At 39.8% G+C, this 22,326-nt stretch overlaps 1 protein-coding gene across 2 annotated transcripts in view; it reads right to left on the bottom strand.

The window, feature by feature from the left end:
* The window catches only part of acap3b (ArfGAP with coiled-coil, ankyrin repeat and PH domains 3b), a 62,873-nt gene that overhangs the window by 4,141 nt on the left and 36,406 nt on the right, over positions 1-22,326 (bottom strand). The window contains exons 5-23 of one of the 2 annotated variants that reach the window (XM_051948240.1): positions 19,038-19,096; positions 18,482-18,665; positions 18,235-18,279; positions 18,036-18,131; positions 17,730-17,804; positions 15,244-15,255; positions 6,086-6,198; positions 5,688-5,739; positions 5,348-5,448; positions 5,062-5,173; positions 4,702-4,934; positions 3,888-3,957; positions 3,614-3,708; positions 3,203-3,423; positions 3,001-3,093; positions 2,670-2,771; positions 1,305-1,528; positions 851-960; positions 177-287 (exon numbers count right to left, since the gene is read on the bottom strand). In XM_051948240.1, coding sequence (XP_051804200.1) covers positions 177-287; positions 851-960; positions 1,305-1,528; positions 2,670-2,771; positions 3,001-3,093; positions 3,203-3,423; positions 3,614-3,708; positions 3,888-3,957; positions 4,702-4,934; positions 5,062-5,173; positions 5,348-5,448; positions 5,688-5,739; positions 6,086-6,198; positions 15,244-15,255; positions 17,730-17,804; positions 18,036-18,131; positions 18,235-18,279; positions 18,482-18,665; positions 19,038-19,096 — 2,108 coding nt within the window. The remainder of the gene's footprint in view (positions 1-176; positions 288-850; positions 961-1,304; positions 1,529-2,669; positions 2,772-3,000; positions 3,094-3,202; positions 3,424-3,613; positions 3,709-3,887; positions 3,958-4,701; positions 4,935-5,061; positions 5,174-5,347; positions 5,449-5,687; positions 5,740-6,085; positions 6,199-15,243; positions 15,256-17,729; positions 17,805-18,035; positions 18,132-18,234; positions 18,280-18,481; positions 18,666-19,037; positions 19,097-22,326) is intronic. The other variant, XM_022201432.2, reaches the window with a different exon arrangement.

Raw genomic sequence — 22,326 nt, 5'->3', positions numbered from 1 at the left:
CTAGAAACTGCTTGACGTTCGAAATTGAATGCATCAAATCGGTGATGTTTAGAGGAAGCCTGCTGCTTTGATTGGTCACTCATTAATTTCAACCAGCCCATTTCAAACATAAATTGCTGACAATGTGTGAATGTTGATCAGAAACTTGGTGATACAGGAGAATGAGAATGTCTTACAGGGTGACGATGTCTGCGTTGGCAGCCTGGACAGCGATGCTAAGAGGATCATGACCCTGTTCATCCACCTCCGTCTGCGATGCTCCTCTCTTAAGGAACAGACACACCTGACTATGTAAACCAAAGACAAAAAATACACAGCTTAATACAACAAATAACACCAAAATAGGAAAGATTTTGCACATTAGTTCTGAATGCATTTACACACAGAGAGAAGACTAAAACACATGTTCAGAAGTTGACACACTGATTGATGTGCAGTTCACTGATTTGTGTAGGCAGGGATTTATTATCTCCACTTGCAGATATGACCTGTTGGAACATGATTTGCTGGGAAGAACATGCATCATGAGAATGTAGATTCTTCCATGTAAATAGCAGAAAAATCTTTTCGTTTTGTTGACAGTGCTCATTTTTATTCTTAAAACCCCACTTACAAGGCAATGAAGACAAGGAATGCATCACCTCTGAAAGCACAGAGCATTTGGAACAAGAGGTACTCCTGGTCAAATTCTGCTAAACTTGTTTTCTAAGGTGATGTAATGCTAAAAAGTTCCATCTGTGTGTAGGTGTTTGACTTGACATTTATCTTTACAGAATGTTCAAGGACGGAACGAGACTCTGACAAAGAGACAGTGGAGGTAGACATCTCACAACCTGTTTGCCCTTCTTACCCAGTGTGTCCCAGGTATGTAGCGTGATGCAGAGGGCCTCTGCCTCTCATGTCTCGCTGGTTCACATCGGCCCCATTCTGTAGCAAGAACTCACACGCTATCAAGGAGCCCTGTCAGAAAGGCAAACAGACAGAAAGAGTTGTTTAATTTAGCTTGTTTTCTATGAGAAGTGCAGCTATTGGTCACTGAAGCCAAGTTTTCTGAGTTGGCTGAGCATCAAAGACTTTGCTCTGACTCAAGAGGAGGAAGTCATGTGGGTGATGACAGCAAACAATAATTATATCCTATAATAAATATGACTGGAATTCTACTCGCATTACATTTTGGTTTGTGACCTTCGGCATGTCATCTGTTCAATTTTTAACTCAAACATGCTCCATTGTAATCAAACAGCAAATCTGCTTTCATTCAATAGAATGAAAACAGATACTGGTTGATTGATTTGGTCTCTCACCCCGATCACAGCCTGAATGAGCGGCGTTTTCCCCTCCTCCTCCTCACTTGCAGCATGTACGTCAGCACCGTGGGCCAGTGCCTCCGCCATGAGTGGCAGGTTGTGGAGACGGGAGGATCGGTGGAGGAGCGCCCCAGGGTGCAGCTCCCTCGGGTCCTCAGGGTCCGAAGACACTTCTTGTTCAATCTCCACCTCACCACTAGAAGATTCCTCTGATTCCTCCTCTGTGGGGGAGCAATTTAAAAGTTTAACAATAGCTGTTTAGGCAGGCCCTTTCCTATACTTGAACTATGACATCACATGATAACACTTCCATTTTCAGTTTTGTTCGGTTTGGTAGGACAGCTTTAGGTTTCAGGGTTTTTTTATTATAACAAAATATATTAAAAAATGTATAAATTACAAAACCTAATGCAAGTACATGTGATAGAAAGTAATGTATATCATAACTTAGTGCCAACAAAGGAGTGCACCACAAAGTAAGTTTTGACACAGCCAAGCTAGCTCGATAAAACAGAACTCCAGTCAGAGATATGGACTATGATGACGGTGATTGTTATCAACAGATTCTTTTTAACTTTTTTTTGTTAGCTTAAGTTTTTCAACAGGCTCTGAGCATGCTTTCATAAAGGGGCCCTAATCACTGTCTGCTTCAGTCAAGAGGAACAGGTTGTTTTAATGGAGAGCTGTGAGGAATGTGGTAAAATTACGGTGAAAAGCAGCACTGATGCTGTAAATGAGGAATACTGGAATTTGTTAATCGCATCAATTAATATGTCTTTTAACACTCAATGCACTCTCAATGTCTGTTGCCTATTTCTAACAAGACAGCTGCACATTAGAGCTTTCAAATTTTAAATGCCAACATGATATTTAAGACGTGAATTTAGGTTACAATAAAGCACATGTGTAAATCATTTTTGATTTTTTTCCAAATCAAAGTGAACTTAATGACATTAATTGAATATTCTCTGTGAAAAATACAGACCAATCAATTTTCTAATCTGTGGTCTATTAGGTGCAGCCTCAGCAGTGTACAACAGACAAATCAGGACCAAGGATTAAGAAAATATTAAAATGTTTTCTGGTTTGGGCTACTGTAACTACACAGCTTTATTCAGTGGGACTACTAACATACAGCTTAACAGGTTTGTAGATATCTGACCAAAGCTAGTTAGCTGTGCAGCATCAGTTCTCATGGAGCTTTAACCGTGCTTAAAGAAGCCATCATTACACTGGGAACTCTGGCTTTAGCCTTAACATACCTCGCTAACTCAATCTTTCTTTGTGGTATATCTCTCAGCACTCTCCATAACCACAGAAACTCCTGATGATATTCTGCCATCAACCTACAGGCCCACATACCTTCCTCTGTTACACTGTCCACCACTGAGCCAAAAACCAGGATGTCTGTGCTGCCGTCGGTGCTTCCTCCCAGTCCACTGTCGCTGCTAAGACCTGCAGGGCCAAGCATCGCCAAGCCACGGACACGTTAATCATTACACAGCACAGACTGCGCCACACAAACACGTACCACCATCACATTAGTCAAAAGCATGTCAGGAAATGCTGAAAGAACTTCAATTTCTACGGTATTTTATTACAGTAAGGAGCTCTTACATTAATCTTCTCTTGTGTTTACAATAATCTTGCAAATTCAGTGTACCTCTATGAACTAACTGTGTAGTGGACTTACTGCGAGGACCAGAGCCAGTGTCGAAATAGGAAAATAGTGAGTCCAGCTCATCTGGACAGAACAGCGAGTCCCGCCGAAACTTTGCTGCTGCTGCTGCAGAAGGCCAAAAGATCAGAAGAAGATTTCAGTCAGGGCTTAAGAATGTATCAGTACAATCTCTATGTAGGTATTATGACTAGAAAAGTTAATTCTCTGCTCTGACCAGCTGAGAGGTTTGCAGGTGAGGCGCTGCCAGGTTCATAGCGGTGGTATTTCCTGCGGGCCTTGTTGGGAGCCCTGACAGAGCTGTTGTGTCGCTGGCACTTCTTCACTGTCCAGGGTCGGGACTTCCTTTCACCCTCCACCAATGCCTCACTGCCACTCATCTTCTTCAGGAAGCGTTTCTCCACATATTTAGATTTGATCCAGGCCTCTTTCTCCTGCCTGGATGGAGATGATCATTGGAGACATAACATAATCAAACAAATATTTGAATGTAGCCCAGTTGTCTGTGTGTTCTTTAGTTCTTCAGGACAACATGACAGTGCACCCTGAAAGGCATTTTTATGAACCTAACTGACTTTAGAGCAACTTTTAATCTACTGCCAAATCCTGCTGCTGGATTAAGACTGACCTTGAACTGGAGGGTCCAGGTTTTTTCGCTCCCAGCTCCTCACAGCTTCCCTCATAAATCTGATTGATCACAGTGTTCCCCAGTTCACACATCAGCTAAATATAAGAAAAGAAGAAGAAAAGTGGACCAAGATGAGAGAGAGGGATTAGACAGCAAAGGGAACATATTAAAAAGGGTAATCAAAACTGCATCAGCAAAGAAATGTAACTCTGTTGGGAGAAAAAGCATGGCACTGGCAGGATAATCTGAACGCCAATGTGTTTGGGAGACGCACCTTGAGTAACTCTGGCTCCCATGAGTCGAGTGTCAGTGAACGCACTTTAGAGCAATGGACGCCCAAACTCCTGGAAGAAACAAGATGAGAAAGAGAGACATTACATAACGCAGGTGAAGTGTGAGAAGAGTTTAAAGAAGATTTTGGCAACTTTTACTGAAACTGCCTTGGGGTAGAGAAGTCAAAAGCTACTGGCAAACCTTGACTGTTTCTCTGCACTCAAGAGACTCTGGAGGTCTTAAAAGCTTTGCTAAAAACAACATTGTCTCATTCAAAGCCAGTTTAGACTCCTGCAGACTGATAGTAGGCATCCTGTTATATTTTTTCTAAAGTCTAGCAGATATCTTAATGAAAGTTAGTATATCTTTTACATCTACTGCAGAGCTTTGATTGATGAGAAGTCCTGGAGGGCACCGGTGTTACACAAACACCAGCATACCAGGGAAGGCATGACAACACTTATAGAATAGAACAGGTTCCATGGGGGTTGTAAAAAGAAAATATTTCTCAAATGTCACTTATGTAACATTTTGGATGTGTGTGAGGAGGAGTGTCTTCTCTGTGAAGGTATGACTAGTTGTAACCTCAACAATAGGCTGCTTTAAAAACACAAGGATTTTTTTTTAGAAAGTTTTATCTAGGATGCTTTGAGCTATCTAATTTCCTGGATCATTTTTCTTCTGTCCACAGACAAAACAAACTCACAAAGCCAGTTTATATGGTCACAAAGATGGTTATAAAATGTACATGAGCTTGCCTGCAGCTTTCTTCTGCACCACTAAACAAACTCTGTTTTCAAATTAAATGCAGTTACCTGTGGATCCCGGAGCACTCGATGCAAAGCAGCACTCCCAGATTGATCGAGGCCCAGCAGGGAGCCGTCTGGCCGCAATCACTGCACAGCTCATTGCCTGGCAGACTCTGTACCCGCTGCAGGAGGCTTTCTCCTCCTCCCCGAACTCCCTTATCAGCCCTCTCTCCCCTCTCTCTGGGCTCACTGGCAGAGTCGATGCTGCTGGTGGAGGGTGAGGCTGTCCGGTCCAAACGCTGCCAAGATGGTTAAAGATGGAGATTCAGGAAAATCAAAGGAGCAATTTGCAATGAAAAGAAAGGGTGTTTCTGTGGTGCACTATTGAGACTGTTGCTGTAAGTGTTTGCAAGTCTGCATTCGTACCTCAATGTAATAGTTGTCGGTGATGTCTTTGTAAGCAGAAGCGATGCTCGCCTGCACTGCCTGGATCCAAGCCTGTCGCAGCTTCTCGGACTCAGCCTGCAGCATGCAGCTCCTACAGGTTTACAGAAGCCAGTTATAAGATGCCACAGCTGTCTAATATTAATGTCTCAGCATTAGTTCAGTCAAAATTACATAGTCAATAATGTGACACCTAATTAGCAGAGTAAAAATGTACAAGATCCACTAAAAATTAAGTCTTTTAATCTTCTAGGACAAACACACTTACTTAGTGGGTGAAACCACCTCAAAGCAAAACCTTCTTTCATTGTCTTCACATGGTTTGACAGAGCACAACCTCAGATCCTCAACCACCACTGTCAAAGAATCCTGTTGTCAGAAGTAAGGAGAGACACAAGAAATCTGACTCATTACTATAAACAGCACACATTAGGTGAGTGTGCTCATAGCTGCCAAGACAGACAAGTCAGTGCACACTCCCGCTCTTCTCTGCCAATATGCAAATTCTGAATAACCGGATCAAGACCTTTGAAGTTAATTAAACAGTCTTGGGAGAGTGTAATTACAGTTGTAAATAACAGCATTTCACTAAAAAGCTAAAAATGTACCTTGAGTTTCTTTTGGTAAACCAGCTGGCTGTTTTGTATAGAAAACCATCGCCTGGAGGGAACACAAGGTGTGAGATTAAAGCATTATTGGAAGCATGTTCAGTGGAATGTCTGTAAGCCAAAGATAGCTCTGCTGGGGCCAGTAGTGGACATTCTTCACCTTCAACAGTCATTGTACAGAAAATTCAGAAAATTCTTCTTCATTGCCAAGAAGCTGATGGGCAACCAAAAGTTTTGAAATTAACTATAAGGAGTCTGTCGTTTGGATCATAAAAATATTCTCATTAAATCCTAATTAACAAACTAACATTTCATTTTTATTGTTGCATTAATATATTTTGCAAATGTATGTGTGATTGCAGAACTGTGCGTTGACCTCTGCTCTGCTTTCACTTTACCTGTTCCAGGTCTTAAAAGCATTGCTGGCCCTCTTGAAGAGGTAGCCCTCCATGACCACACCATTGGGTGCATCCACGTTGAATTCCAACTTGGGGTCATCATAGGAAAAATCCTGCAGAAAGAACAAGGGAATTCATAGTTAGGACATAGCTTTCTTTCCACTGTGGGATCATATTTTGAGTGACTGGCCAATAAACTGATGTCAGTCTTCAGGCCAGGTCCTATTAAAAACAACACCAGTGCAACAATGAAAAACAACCAGCATCAACCAAGTCTATAAACAACAACTAGTGCCGGGATTTGTCACAAGACTACAGCATACTACAGACTGAAAGAATCTATTGCATAAACATTACGTCAGAATATACTGTAGCGCAATGAAAGTAAAGTCCATCTAAACATAACAACTGGAGATTAGGTCTTATCAGCACTGCATACAGCAGCTGTGATGGCACACTGCTACTGCTGAAGTGAGCATGTGTGTGATTTCTCAGCACAATGCAATTAGTTTACAGGGAAAGATAACGTCAGGGCTTCCTAAAACTGTCAGCTAAAACTTTTCTCTATAATCTTATCTATCTTGCTAAATGAGTTCTTCAAAGAGCAATGCCACCTGCTCATCGTAGTGAAAACACTAGCCGAGGCTGAGGCTAGGTTTCACTATTGTTACTGAGGTCTTTGGTTTGTGGTAATGTAATATTGAGCATATGGTGAGCTGCAGACACCAGCAAATGACACACACACACACAGCTTTTGACTGCATAATAGCACACTGGTGTTACTGTGTACTTTTGTGGCCTTTTCACTTTACTAAAACACTCCGAGGAAAAATCACCAGCTCAACTCAAATTGTTTTTTGGGGATTGTAATAAACTATCAGTCTTGAGCAACACCTGTGTTATTCCTTAAGTGAAAATTACTAGACCACAAGAAGAAAAAAAACATGGTGGAATAGCAATTCTATTCAATTTTGTTTATCCTAGTTGTCCAAAAATACACTTTATGTTTTCTCCATAGATCAGGATAGACTAAAAATCTAGTAAACATACTTAGAAACATTCAACTGAAATGGGATTTCCTTTTAGTTTAGAAAGCTATGGAATGTGACTTCATTTTTGCTTGTTGTGTATTTTTATTATTATCTATCTAAGATTTTTCTTTTTGACAGTGTTTCGGTTAATTTTGCCAAAGGAGGTCAGAAAGAAACAGAAAGTGAAATCTCCCTCCTGCTGGCCGCTAAGGCATTCCAACCTGTAGGTATTTGTAATAGATCCAAGGGCCACACACAGAGGATACACAAAGACACCACAAACATGCCAATAGATACACTAACTTTCATCGAGTTTGTGGAGAAACATACTGAGAATTAAACAGAGCAACATTTACCTATATGCAGACAACACTGTTGGATTCTAACACGTGAACTGCTTACTGTTCTGATGCAGTCTCTTGAGGTCCAATGCTTATCCATGTCATTAAAGTCATGAGTGATATCAATTAAAACAACAACAAAACATTCATGAACACTGACTTCCGGATTAAATAAATAACACAAATCAGTCGCCTCACCAGGTTATAGTCCAGCATGCCAAATATCTTCATCTTTACCAAACTGGTATCCAGCAGCATTTTGTTATCAACAAAACAAACAACTTGATAATAAATAAATAAACGAATTAATTAATCAGTACTCCCTAATATCCCGTAGGCATCGGGAGGAAAGACGTGCATCTCACGCGAGGTCAGATGAGAGACTGCTCCACGCTCGTGCCGCACCTGCGCACTGACCGGCCCCTCGCTTGGATGCGGCGCGAGCCCCTTCATTAGCATACAGCTGTCACGGAGCGCTCGTGCCCCGGTGACCTCAGCGGATCAAACGGATCGTTTCACGGCTTCGCACCTCTTCCCCGCCCCGTGCCGCGATTTAAGGCTCCCCTCTAACCCGGAGAGGAGCTTTATTCTGGAGGACTCAGCTTTCCATCTGTCTGCAGCTCTCAAAACTGTTCCGGCTTAATCAAGCTGATGTTATTGCTCCCCAAACACCAGGCCGGAGCCCCCTTTTCCCACCTTAAATCAGCCAGGACCCCGCAGGAATCCAGCAGGAGGCCGCAGAACAGCCTGGATCTACCTGGATCCAAACTCGCCACTTCTCATGCTGCGTTCAAGACACTCTCAGACAGCAGATACGTAATACTGCTGGGTTTGACAGTGCAGTAAAGTGAGGGCATTCTGCTTTTCCATTAATATTCCTTTTCCTCAGACATACCATCACAGCCACAGAAACAAATATTTAGGGTCAATAACAAATGCAGACGTTTTTAATCATCAACAACTTCTAATTAAATTATGTTCAACCAATAAACTACATTGAGTTCACATAATTAATCTTTACAATCAGTTGTACTTTAAATTACTTCATAATTGGTAGCATAAATACAAGTTTTTGCATTTCGAATAACCTGAAACCCTGAAAAATCAGAAGTGGAAAATGCCATCTACATATGTTTTCAAATGCTAAAGGTATATATCAATATGTGTTCACTTAAACTCAACAACAATGATGTGGATCAGCCTTTTTGAGTTCTAGTAACTTCTAATGAAATTATGTTCTTATTAGTTATTATATTGAGTTCACTGAATAGTCTTTCCTCTACACTCAATTGTACTTTATACTACCAAATTATTTCATAATTTGTGGCATAAACACAAGTTTTTAAGAACTTGAAATACTGAATAATTAAGCTATTTGTAGTGGAAACGTCATCTACATGTGTGCGTGCTCCCAGATATGTTGTCTTCACTTACCCATATTTATCTTTATGCAATGCATGTATGTGTATTCAGAAGTTATTTATAGTTTAGTCACTCTAAAAATCATCCACAGTTACCCATTTATTTTTGTATTTATATGTAGTCCAATTTAATTTATGTACTGCAACTCAACTGATGATAAATGCCAAATAGATTAGTTAAAAATCCTTAAGTTGCATAAAATATTAGGTTGATCCAATAATATTATGTCAACATAACTCATCAAAACAATGTTTGCAACTTCAAAATTTTATCAAACTCAATACATTTGAATGTTTATTTTGCAACGATGCATTTAATTAGGTGGCAGTAACAGGTCCCGTGAGTTACTTTATAGCATGTTTGTGTGCAATGCATGAGATTCAAGTGATGTATAATAAATAATAATACAATAATAAATAACATTATTATAGCAATCTTATTAAACTGTGACAAATTCTAGTTTATTCATTATTTCCTAAATATTGAGAGTTCTGTCCATGACTGATGATGATCTACTTCACCAACAGTAAAATAAAAGCTGTGAGGCAGCTCAGAACTCAACGTGAGGACAGCCGCTGTGTGACGGATGATTTAACTGCAGTTTATAAACTCTGAGTCTGTGTTTGACAGGGGAGTAAAGTTTTATTGTATGGACAGTGCAGTTTGCGGATTAACAGGTGTGAAACTGTTGAGAAACTTGGCACGTGTGCTGTGTCAGTTGCACCCTGCGATGATTTTGGACCAGTATCGAAGGTGAGGTGCGAAAAAAAAAAAAAAAAAATCACATGCAGTTCAGACTTGTGCCACGTTGTAATGTAGGTGATGTGAGAAATGCTACTGGGTCAGACCTGGTAAGATTTTCGTTGCAACACGTTCAGGAGCTGTCAGATTAACAGACAGAAGTGCATGTCTGAAAGCTATTTTGCATGTGGTGAGATGAAAAGAGATGCGATATAGTTTCTGAGGAGCTGTAGCAGCCTGCACGTGCTGATTTGCATATACAGTCTGTCATCTCGGGGGATGTGACATACCAAACACACCTGTTGGCAAATCAGGGACAATAAATCACACAACTGACAGACAACACAGGAGTGTAACGCTGCTCTTAAACCAAAGCAGGCAGGACTATCTTGAATTACAAGACATTATGGGATCATGAGTGCAAATAACAGTAATGTTGAACGCTGCCCTGTTTGTTTGCAGGTTGGTGTGCAGTTTGGAAACAGCTGATATTATTGTCCTCATGATAGTTTGACAGTGGAGATTGTTTATCATTATGTCTGTATCTATACACTACCGTTAAAAGTTTGGCGTCACCCAGACAATTTCATGCTTTCCATGAAAACTCACACTTTTATTCATGTGCTAACATAATTACACAAGGGTTTTCTAATCATCAATGAGCCTTTCAGCACCATTAGCTAACACAGTGTAGCATTAGAACAGAGGAGTGATGGTTGCTGGAAATGTTCCTCTGTACCCCTATGGAGATATTCCATGAAAAATCAGCCGTTTCCAGCTAGAATAGTTATTTACCATATTAACAATGTCTAGACTGTATTTCTGATTAATTTAATGTTATCTTCTTTAAAAAAATACGTTCCTTTAAAAAGTAAGGACATTTCTAAGTGACCCCAAACTTTTGAACGGTAGTTTATATATCTATATCTCTGACACCATGGTTGTTGCAGAGATTTCAACTTATCAATAACGCAGTCAAGATAGTTGTTTCTTGGTTTTCCTTTAATGTGCACAAAATCTTTTTTTGCAGCAGAAGAGAGCATCACTGTGACATTCAAGATATCAGAGTGAGAATCTGCCCAGTGAGACAGGCTGACAATACTCAAAGTTTCACTCAGAAAGAAACTTAGTTTCACAACCTTCAGTACTTTCCGCTCAAAATGTACATTTACAACGAATTTCCACTACAGTTATAGTGGTCATATTTCAGTACAAAACCATTAAAAGCCCTGATTCTAATGGACAATCTGAGTAATGTTCCACTCTGTAAACTAGAAAAGCACTCGGAGAGCACATACCTTCGCCATGCCGTTTGTGTGTGTGTGTGTGTGTGTGTGTGTGTGTGTGTGTGTGTGTGTGTGTGTGTCTGTCTGTCTGTCTGTCTGTCTGTCTGTTAACAGCATAACTCAAAAAGTCATGGACGGATTTTCACCAAATTTTTTACAGGATGTCCGGAACAGCAAGAGTAAGAATTGATTAGGTTTTGGAGGTGATCCGAATCACCGTCTGGATCCAGGAATTTTTTGAAGGTCGAAGGACAATTGAGAGATGGCCGCCGGTGATTCGGATGACCTCCAACATCTAATCGCTTCTTACTCTTGCTGTTCCGGACATCCTGTAAAAATTTGGTGAAAATCCGTCCATGAATTTTTGAGTTATGCTGTTAACAGACAAACAGACACACACACACACACACACACACACACACACACACACACACACACACACACACACACACACACACACACACACACACACACACACACACACACACACACACACACACACACACACACACACACACACACACACACACACACACACACACACACACACACACACAGACGGACAGACAAACTCCGGTGATTACATAACCTCCTGGCGGAGGTAATAAGAAGACTGAGAAAGTTCTGTGATCAAATTTAGCCTGCAGTGAAACGTATAAATAAATCTGACTTGCAAAACGTTCAGTGACACCACTTCAGCCTTTCTTTCTGTTTACCGCACTCAGACGTAAAATGCTACAGAGCCAAAAACCTGAAACAAAAGAGGAGGAGCGAGCGGAGACAATAGTTCCCCCGGGAGCTACAATGAAGTCCTGCACACAAAAAGCAGGCTGTGAAAGAACAAAAAGAGGAGAAAGAGGGAGAGCAGGATCTGTGGGGTGAGATGGGGTTGATTTAAAGAAAGAGGGGAGCTAGCCGTGCCTGTCAAAGCAGGTCTGAGGTAAGGATGGCGACAAAAAAAAAAAAAAACAAGAAGGGGGAAACAACATTGACAGATCAGATATGGAATGATTAAATAGTTTCTCGCTCTATGGCAAGATTACTGTTTTGGCTTCAAGGCAGCAAGAATGTCCTTACTGTCAAGTGAAGGCATTTTCACGCTCACACACATGTTTTTATCGGTTCTGATGCACTTCTAACCTTCATTCCCACTTCCACAGAACTGTCATGGTTTTTAAATCTGCACGGAGATCAGACTAGTTTGCATATCTTGTACCTTTTCTCACTAAAAATGAACTTCTGGCTAAACTACTTTTAAAATCTTGTTTTCCTGAGGACAACTACTGCAGTAACTTAGTGGCCTATTAATAAAGAATGTATAACATGTATAATTCACAATTTCTGCTGTCTCATGGCTTCTTCCATCACTACATTTGCATAACAATTATATAGTCAAAAAAAAAAAAGCATGTTAGTCCTCAGGAGGAAAATCTAAATAAAACATTTTCTCCTGTATCTTTTGATCCCTTTGTCTGTCTTCTTGTCTTTTCATCAAATGGTTTTTTTTTTAGACACAATTAAAAAATAAGAGGAGGAGACAAAGGGGCATCTTTCCATGTAACTTGAAAGACAATTGATGTTTTCTGTGTCTTATCACTGACATGACACTTTATCTCTTCTTTTATAGTTTAATCTCTAGATTTTTAGCTTTTCTTCTCTCTTTATCTGTGCTCTGCTCTTTGTCTTCTCTCTCCGTCACTTGCCTTCACATTCACCCTCCTACTGTGTGTTGTAATGCCATCTGTTGACTTTGGCTGGAGCTGACAGTAGATGGAAGAGGAAGTGGGTAGAAGCTGGCATCAGGCAGCACTACATGTCTGAAATCACTGGTGACATATTAACCTCTTTGGCTCTGTGATTACCAGAGTTGGAGCTACAGTAGAGGACAACATCAAAGAAGTGGGACAGCTGTGGTCAGATCATCTTACTACTGCTTCCTCATGCTTATTTTATTGAATCAACCCCCTAAACTCCACAAACCACCAGTGGGTTTAAAGGCAAATTGTCTTTAAAGAAAAAAATACACCAATTATCAGGGCCAGAAATTGTTAAAACAAAAAGAATACTTGGGTTATTAACTTTTATGATGGTGCTTGAGGCTCATTCTTCCAAGAAACTTAAACAAACCAAACTTAAAATAGCAAAATTTGATCAAAATTGCTTTATTCTACATGTCTCATTTAAAATTTGCCTAATTTTTTGTTTTTGTTCTAACCAGTTTCTATAAAAGAAAAAAAAATAAAATAAAAATCTGAGGTCCTTTGTGCAAGGTCAAAGTGCAGTCGTGAAGCCATTAGTGACTCAGCTGCAACGTGACAAAAAAATCAGGGAGTTTTCCACATAACTGGGCTGCACTACAAGCTTTGATTACACAGAGCAGATAGGAAGCAAATACAGAAACAAATTACAGTGTAAGTAGTAAAATATCAATAGAATGTACAGTCATAGTCATTCATCTGGGCGCACGTGAATAAAGATGTTGCACGTGTTAAAATAATTTTTTCCCCCATTTTTTGCTAAGTAAATAAAACTTTTAAAATAATATTTTTTCTGTTTTGTATGATTTATGGCTTTATAACTTTATACTCCATTGAGAAGTTACAGTGAGTAAAAACATGAGCAGAAGATAGCCAGAACCTGCTTCCATATCTTGTTCTTACAATGGCTGAAATAAAGACAGTCAGAAATAATTTCCAGTAAAGTTTAGACTCGCAAGAAATTGCACCAGAAGCACGCTGCTGACAGCTCTCCGGGAATTATCTGACAACTCAAAATAAACTTCAACAGAAATCTGGGTTATCGTGGGCACTGTTACTCTGCATCTTATACTACTGTTATAGTTGTATAAGAGCAAGTATGCGGCATGAACTTCAAGAAGTGCACATAAGTAAGTTATTGTAAGTTATGTATATACATTTTTTTTCTTTTTTCATCTTTTTTTGAGAGGAGTAGGGGATGAGGAAAGAGTAAGAGAAGAAAGGTGGGAAAGGAAATAAAAAAATTTGTTTGCTGTAATTTTTGTAACCGAAAAATAAACCATTCATTCATTCATTCATTCATTCATTCAAGTAATTCCCCACAAAGCTTAAATACCAATCTTCACCCATACAAGTGCAAATTCTGTCTCTCTACTGTGTGCTGCACTCGGTTGGATTTATCAGAGGCAGCATTTTGTCAGAGGAACAAACACAAAACGTCCTACTGTATTAAAATTTTCCGATGAAACTTAAGTGGAGCTGCACAGAATAAGGTATTTAGGAAAATTCAAAGGGCTGTATTCATCAAGGACAGAGATGGGGAGAAAGGAGGAAGCTTGAGAAACCGCTTGTGTCTTTTCCGAGCTATTAAGGAACTAGAACAAGTTTGTGGTTGGAAAGAAATTCAAAATAATGGAGAAGAAAAGAGATCTGGAAGACGAAACACACCAACAGGGTTTGTATGATGACAGTTCTTTTGACAGATTATTGGCAGGGTGCAAGAGAGTAACACATGTCAGTTGTGCTGTTGGTCTTTGTGAAAAGTTAAGATTTTCTGGACACAAACTGCAATATGACACAATACAAGACTATGTACTCAATTGTCCCCTAATGGAAATTTTTCTGAGATTGTGTTTTTGCATTTTCGTGCATAGCGAAACCCTCCAGTTTCAGTGAGGTAAAGAGGCAGACGTGAGGTATCATCACAGGTAAAAACCCAAATCAAAACACCTAACTACTGTGCGCAGACAGGCTGTGCTGGCGTGTCCACACAAGCATGAGGAGCATTCAAAGAAACATGTTTTGTCTCCTGCTTCCTGATAAACACAGTCATGCACTGAAAGACAAACAGATTGCCCCATGCACAAAAAACCCACAAACTCTCTGCACTACAGCTCTGAACAGATGACATGGGGTGACCATAAAACCGCTCTCCATATATCAGTGATTCAACCTATTCCGCATTACTAAACAACAACTGCTACGACCTACACACATACACAATGAGCGGTGCCCTGGCATCTGCTGGTACACATTTTACGAGATGCTCGCACATGGACGCTGAAGTTGGGAATCAACAAACCAGAAAATGCGGATTCTTTGTGTGCAGACGACATGATGTAGAGCTCAGAGAATAAACTCCAAGAACCACATGTGAAAGTCTGATCCACCTAAAGAGACTCAACGCTATGGACCAGAAGCTGCAGAGTTCTGCCATGTTTCTCCTGAAGGTTTACGCAATGCAACGCTCTGCGAACAATTTTAAACTTTCGCCAAGAAGACATTCTGCACAGTTAATTTTCAACCAAGAGGCTGGTAATAAAATAAAGGTTCAAAAAGCAAGACAAAAACTTAACTCACCTGCATCAGAGTCTGAAAGAAGAAGATTGTGGCCATGTAGGGAGACAATGAAGACAAGGAGAGAAATGTATTAATAAAAGATCACCATTAAATTCATTTAATAATAGAAACTAAATATATTTAAATGTGAAACATGTACGAATCAGTGTGTGGAATGTCTTGACTCACAAGCTCTCATTAGTTAGCGACAGTGTTGTGGGCAACATATCACAATGTAAGGCATCACTGTTATTAAATTAGTCCGTTTCATTGTAATTACTGTTCGTAAAAGCAACAATTACAGCACAGCTACTAATCACTCCTTTGAATTTGAAAGAGCACAGCTTGCAGCTCGTGCTACCTTGATTCTGTGCAGTGCTCTTTGGGCTTTTTTTAATTAATTTTGCTGGTAAGTTGCTGCAGCAATTCATTTACGTGATTTATTTCTGATATGCCACAGCATCAAAAAGGCATAAAGAAAGCAAAATAAAGCACACATAATGAAACACAAAAAACAACCAAACCAAATCCAAAATCGAAAAATATGTCTGAAAACGAGTGGGATGAAGTTAGACTTATTAGCTCCTTCTCACTACATATCTGTACATCTCATATCTTACACTTTCCCGTTTACGTCAAACCTTTACAGCTCTTTAGAAACTCCAAGAATACATTTACTGTTACATATTTTTATATTCTTCAAGCCATATTTTCTGTATTCTTTTTTAAAATGATTTTATTGCTGTACTCATTCAATAAATTTATCCCACAAACTGACAGACATTTACTCTTCAAGGTGCTATGAGCAAATATCTTTTTTTAACATTAACATTTCTTCTTAATTCAGTTTCTAATGCTGCTTCTGAACAGTCGCATGTGCATAGGGAGCATCTGGTTGTTTGCTTTGAAAGTTATTTGCGCAGTTCTAATTTTCCTATTTGTTTTAGAAAACAATATATTATTGTGCTTATTATGTCCCACATTATGTACTGCCCTTACAGACTTTTTTTGCAATACGCTTATTGGAGGTAATGTAGTATTATACGTGTTACACCACAATTCTGCACAGAACCTGAAGTACAGTAGAAACTGGGAGCAGTATAATGTCTAAGAGGCTATTTTAAAAAAAAATTCAGAATGTGTCTTGTCCTTCGTAGTGATACTTTATTAAAGAGTATAAAAGACAAACCTTTTGTGTGTCCTCTGTGTTAGTGTAGTGATGTGTGCAGATATGTAGGTAACGTTATGTTGTTAACCAGCAATTACATGACAATCCATCTCTGGTATTGATGCACAAAAGTAATGTAGCAAAAAGTGTGAAGTTTTACTTTAAGCAGAAAGTCAATAAGTAATGCACTGCTTCACATTGTATATAAAAAAAGTAATAAGTAATAGATTCTTTTGAGAAACAACCACAACCCTGCTTAGTTCACAGAGTTCTTGAAACCCTCATGGCCTCTGGCAAACAGTTACTCTAATTCTAATGAAGATCCAGCCTACTCTTAATTACAGCAGGTTAGACATGAAGCTTTGTTTATAAGTGCAGAATAATCCAACTCATGTAGCATCAAAAGGAAGGCCTCCTGAACCGCAATCAGGTGGTGCATAAAGTTGTTTGTCAGGTCTGACAGGATGCCGCCATTTGGCAACTACAGTGATCAGAGGCAACGGCCAAGTTGGGTAGAAAAACTGACATATTTTTGGCATCTCCTCCAGCAACAGATGGATGATGTTTGTACATGAGTGTGACTGCTGTTTTTGAACGGCTGGGTGGATTTAAGGTATTGTTCTCACTCAGCTGGGTGATCTATAAAATAAACATATCTGACTATCTTTGTGGGGAACGCTTTCTGACTTTAAACTCTAAATTTAGGCCTGAGGAAAAGACAACCCACATACAACACCCGTAAATTTGCTCCTGTTATTTTGTAAGATCTTTCCGGAACTCGCTGGATTTAAGAAAAATAGGAGAATACGTGACAGCTCAGGTCATGAATCCGACAAGATAAAAGTAAATCAGAGCTTCCTTGGAAGACGTTTTTTTGCTAAACAAAGCATTGGATGGCAATGTAAGATACATTCTTTGTTGTTGTTACAAAACCTGTTTTAGATTCCAGAGAAGGTTCTAAACCCAATGTTTCTACTGAAAGAGGAAGAGCTTGTCACTTTAGATTGAAAAATGTTAATGGAAGAATCTGGTATAGCAATTTTTAAGATAACTTGTATAACATTTTCCTGAAAAGCATGACAAACAAAACATGTACTTTTAACTATTTAGATTTAAAGTTGGAAATACGATACAACACAAGTGTTTAAATGTAATCAGAGGAGAATCAGAATTAAAAACTGAGCAGTGTAGCAGCGGTACAATGAGTTTTGCGGACTATGATGAGAAATTATTATTATTAAGAGAAATAAAGAGAAGGCGAAGTTGCACTAGTGTTCCTCTAAAAAGGAGAAGTAAACAGATTTAGTGCTGATAGATAAGATTTGTGTTGTTGTCTCACTCTCTGCTGGATGAGGGCATGTTTGTGCTCCAGCTCCCTCTTCTCCATGGCCGAGTCGATGACCAGCTGATCCAGCTGCACACAACAGAAGACAAGAGCACAAAGCAGCAGGAGTCAGTGGAACAAAAGCAAGATGAAAGAAGAAATAAAGATAACTCAAATCCTCTGTGAATTCACAGCCGTGACTTGAATATCTGGGTAGTTTCATTATTCCAGCGGGTGTGTTATTTGCCATATAAGCTGCTATTAATACGAGGCCACAGAGCGACTGCAGTAATTGTGTTTGTTTTGTTTGTCTCTTCTCACCTGTGCAGCCAGTTTTTTCATATAGGGGTCAATCTCGTCCAGGATGTTAAAGCCTTGTTGGAACAGAGTGTACTGGGCTCGCATGAAGGACAACATCTGCAGGAGATATGAGGAGAAAACAAAACAGCATCAGCATGGACAGACATACACAGAACATCACTGTCACGTATAAAGACAAAGGAGTTGAATCTAAACTCACTGCATCCAGGATTTCAAACTTTTTCTTGGCCTGCAGCACATTAATCTGTAAAAGAACAGCAAAGAGGAAAAGTAAATTTGACATTTTAGGATGCAAATTTAACATGAACAGGAGGCAAGTAAAATCCACCAACTCAGCTGCTCCTTTCTCTACATTCAAGAGTATCAAGCATCAGGAGCTCAGTGTTGATCATGAGCGCCATCTATTGGTCATCACTGGTAATATAACCTCTAAGTGTGTGTCTCACCTGTAGCACATAATCCAGGGCCAGGTGTCGGAAGGCTTTGCGGCTCAGGATGAGGGCCTGTGTCGCCTCCTCTGCCTCATGCACTTTGTTCCTGGGAGCCTGTGCGTTCTTCACCTGGGCCAGCTCCATGTCCTCACGTACTCGGTCAAACTGCTTCTTGGTGTCCTTGAACTTGCGAACGTCCCTAATGGAGGCGACACCGAACAGAGGTAAAGGGACGGGTTATAAATCACAGCATTTATGCAAAATCTCAACAACACTCTGGTGTCGCAAAACTCTTGATTCATGTTGTTACTGGGATTTTTTTTCCACGTGGTAACAAAAATAGATACTTGATAGACCAATAGGAGGCTAAGTATAAACCTCAAATGTTATTTCTCAGTGGACATATGAAAATAGCTCTTGGGATGCAACACATTTTTGTTGAATATAAACATACCCTCTAAAAATGTCCATTTGCATGACTTCATCACTCTGAACAAACTTGAACATGCATTACTTCTTTCCTTTTCACAGTCAAAGGAGGCTACTTCATAACCTCTGATGAGATACTCACTCTTTGATGAAGGTGTGAAGCTGCTGTTTGATCGACCGCTGGGCCTGGTCAAACAAAATCTGTGGGCAGAGCAGCCAAGAGAGGCAGAAACACAAACATACTGGATGAGCCGCAGTGAACAGCAGTCAAGGAGCTGATTGTAAGTGTGATAACTGGAGCAAATCTGCAGATCTGCAGATAATGCATCCTGTCACAAGATGGCAGTACAAACCCTTTCACATCATAAGAAGATGCCACAGGCAGATGAGAGGAAGTGAAGAGAGGTGAGGACAAGCACACATGTGCATATACTCAGTTGCTGCTTCAAAAGACTTCTAGCCCTATAGGATCCCACATTTCACTTCCTGTTAACTATATATACCAGCTCTCCTCTTCTTCCATTTCTTGTGCATCATACCACCGGATCTTGCTTCTGTTTCTATATTTCTGTTATATAATGAACACACACTGGCTGCTCATTGACAGACCATCCGTCTATATTAAGGAAACATGCAGCGTTGTTGATTTATCCGTCTGCAGGGACAACCACAACGCCTCAGTGCACACATTTGTATGCACACACAAATGCACAAGAGCAATAAGATTGTGTTCGCTTCATAAACATACAAACACAAACAATTTATAGAACAATCCTGACAGGCAGTCTGTGGATTAAACTTTCTATAGTGGCCCCTAGTTTATAAACATGCACATTGAGGATTAAAGGTTTAGTCTGTGTATAAGCCTCCGTCCACATGACACCTTTGCACAGCCGGATGGTCCAACTGGATCAGGTCTTGGCTCTCAGATACGTTGCTTGAGGTGGAAGTTCATAAATTTCTACAAATGCAGGCTGCACTCAGTGTGGAAATATGAATCACCTGCTATCCCTCATTGGCTGCAGAGCTTATAAGCCACTTTTTAAATGGTTGTCACACTGTAGAAGGCCTCAAGTAGACAGTTAAGCATCAGACATTTTACTCCCTCATACAGGTCTGTAAACCTGAGGTCACTTTCTACAAATCACGTCATGCAAATGTTGCAATATAATTTGTATTGATCCATTCGTGTCTCTTGCAACACCGTGCCTTTATCAGCACAGATCCAGCAGCATCTGATGAAAATGTATGTTTGGTGAGGTACTGGATCGCCTAAACAGTCAGTGAAATTAAAACCGTGTGAGAAGTTTAGAGGGAAAAATCACTGTTTGGTGGAGCTGTCGACAACTCAGATGTGAAATATGACTCACACTGACAACACACGGCTAAAAAAACCACTAGTTTTATCTTTAATAATATTTTAAGAACAATAATTTTTGCATGGGGTGTGTGACAGAAAATAATGAAATCTTCAAAACTATTTTAGTTCCATCAGGCAGATATCAGACACGCACGGAAAAAACTCCAAATGTTCTGTCCAAACCTGCTTTTGTTCACGGTGACCCAACCGCACCTACATGATGCCTACTCTCAATTTCACAACACACTCATCCCAGAGTTGAAAAATCTTTCGGGTCTGCTAAAAGTTGCATCAGCTGTCTCTCCTCTGTTTCAACAATAAAACTGCAGAAAAGCAAACAAGAGTGTTGATGTTCCAGAGAAACATCACTGGATAGAAAATGTTTCATATAGCACATGGCAATCGCACAACAATCAGCTCAGTTCCACAAAGATGTTCTTTTTAATCTCTTAAGACTTGCAGGATTTAGGCATTTTTGAAAGTAAACACATTTGCTCATCCTATGATTTACTGGGAGACTCTTTTGTCTGTTTCAGTGCCTACTTGTGTGTCTTCCAGAGCTGAAAAGGTGCAGAAATAGGCACCAGTGGGTGGTCGAACAAAGACAGATTTCCCTTCACTATGTCTTTCCCTCCCCCCCTCCTTCCACTCCTCCATTCATACTGTCTGCCAGACAAGCTATTAGTGTAATTCCTGGGAGTTAGAGTGGAGGACTGGGACACCTCTGCTGAAGGGTAAGCGATGGAGGAGGAAGAGAGCCGGAGGACAGCGAGGATAGATGGAGACGCAGAGGAAAAGAAACAGGTGGTGATGAAAGCTAACACACGTTTGCCCATCAACCAGCCAAAAGCTTTACTGCTGTTTTTTGTTTTTTTTTTCTTTTTAATGTGGTGGGCAATGTGATAAGACTTAAAGCTAAAAAACACCAAACATGTCAGTACATATAATGGATAGGAAGATAAAAATAGTCAACTGCTTTTTTTGAAAAAGCGAGAAAACAGAATCGCATCAGTCGGATGTGACTGATGGGTCTTATGTACTGTAGTGTGCAGCGCTTTCATTTGAAAAGGTTGGGGTTAAACAGGCTTTAACTTGGCGGAGTGAAGAGGTCAGATAAGAAGGGACATGAATGAAAATTGTGGGAAAAGAACAAGACAGATTAGTAAGGAATATGGGATACTGGATTCTATGTTGTGTCTGTGACCTACTCATGTCTGTGTCCAACTTAGCAAGCTGAGCTGCTGTAAATGCCCTTCAACTACATAAGTGAAGTTCATGTGTGCTGTATAACCAAGTGAATTTGTTTAGACAAAGACATTTACTCTCCCTAAAAAACTGTAAAACTGGTTGAATTAAAAAAAAAACAAAAAAATTCAGCTATATTGCAGAGGGCAATAATGTGGCACATATTGATACAACTAACCAGAGTGGCAAATCAGAATTAATTCAACAAGAAGGGCAAGCTTTAAAGGAAAAAAATGGAAAGAAAAGAGTCTCTGATGAGGTCAAAGCACAGTACAGAAGGGGAAAGGTTAGACAAAAGCTGCTGCTAAGAGTAATAATACCAACATAAGACATAGTTTTGTATAAAGAATGCATACACCTGTACAAGCCAAGCCTTGCAGCATCGCTCTATGGATGGTCTGTCAGCAATTTCAATTACTTGAATATTACATGGATTCCTATTCAGTTTTAATCTGACTCCTCCGAAGTCCTGATGACTTTTGCGATGGACTAAGTTTTCATCTAATGCCACCAGGTTTTTCAACTAATGATATTCAATAAATGTGTGTTCAGCATGCACATAGTCATTAGACAATACATTTAAACATCTAGAGTGCCAAAGTACACCTTCATCTAGTTGATCATGCTGTAAACTGTTAAGTCGTGTTAATCAGACATACAAGGAAAAAACGGATCCTGATCATGGCAAGTGCTGAGCTTTGAAATCAAAGAGCTTAACAGGAAATACATGAATCTGAGTGCTAAAAGATCTTTATGTCAAAGCTTCAGCAGAATTTAATTTGTCATGAGACAAAAATTATGCTCTTCCACTAAAATGGTTTGTCTA

Source organism: Acanthochromis polyacanthus, chromosome 5 (assembly GCF_021347895.1).
Source record: "Acanthochromis polyacanthus isolate Apoly-LR-REF ecotype Palm Island chromosome 5, KAUST_Apoly_ChrSc, whole genome shotgun sequence".
In the NCBI taxonomy this organism is placed as follows: domain Eukaryota; kingdom Metazoa; phylum Chordata; class Actinopteri; family Pomacentridae; genus Acanthochromis; species Acanthochromis polyacanthus.
This window is presented reverse-complemented; position numbering and strand designations above follow the sequence as displayed.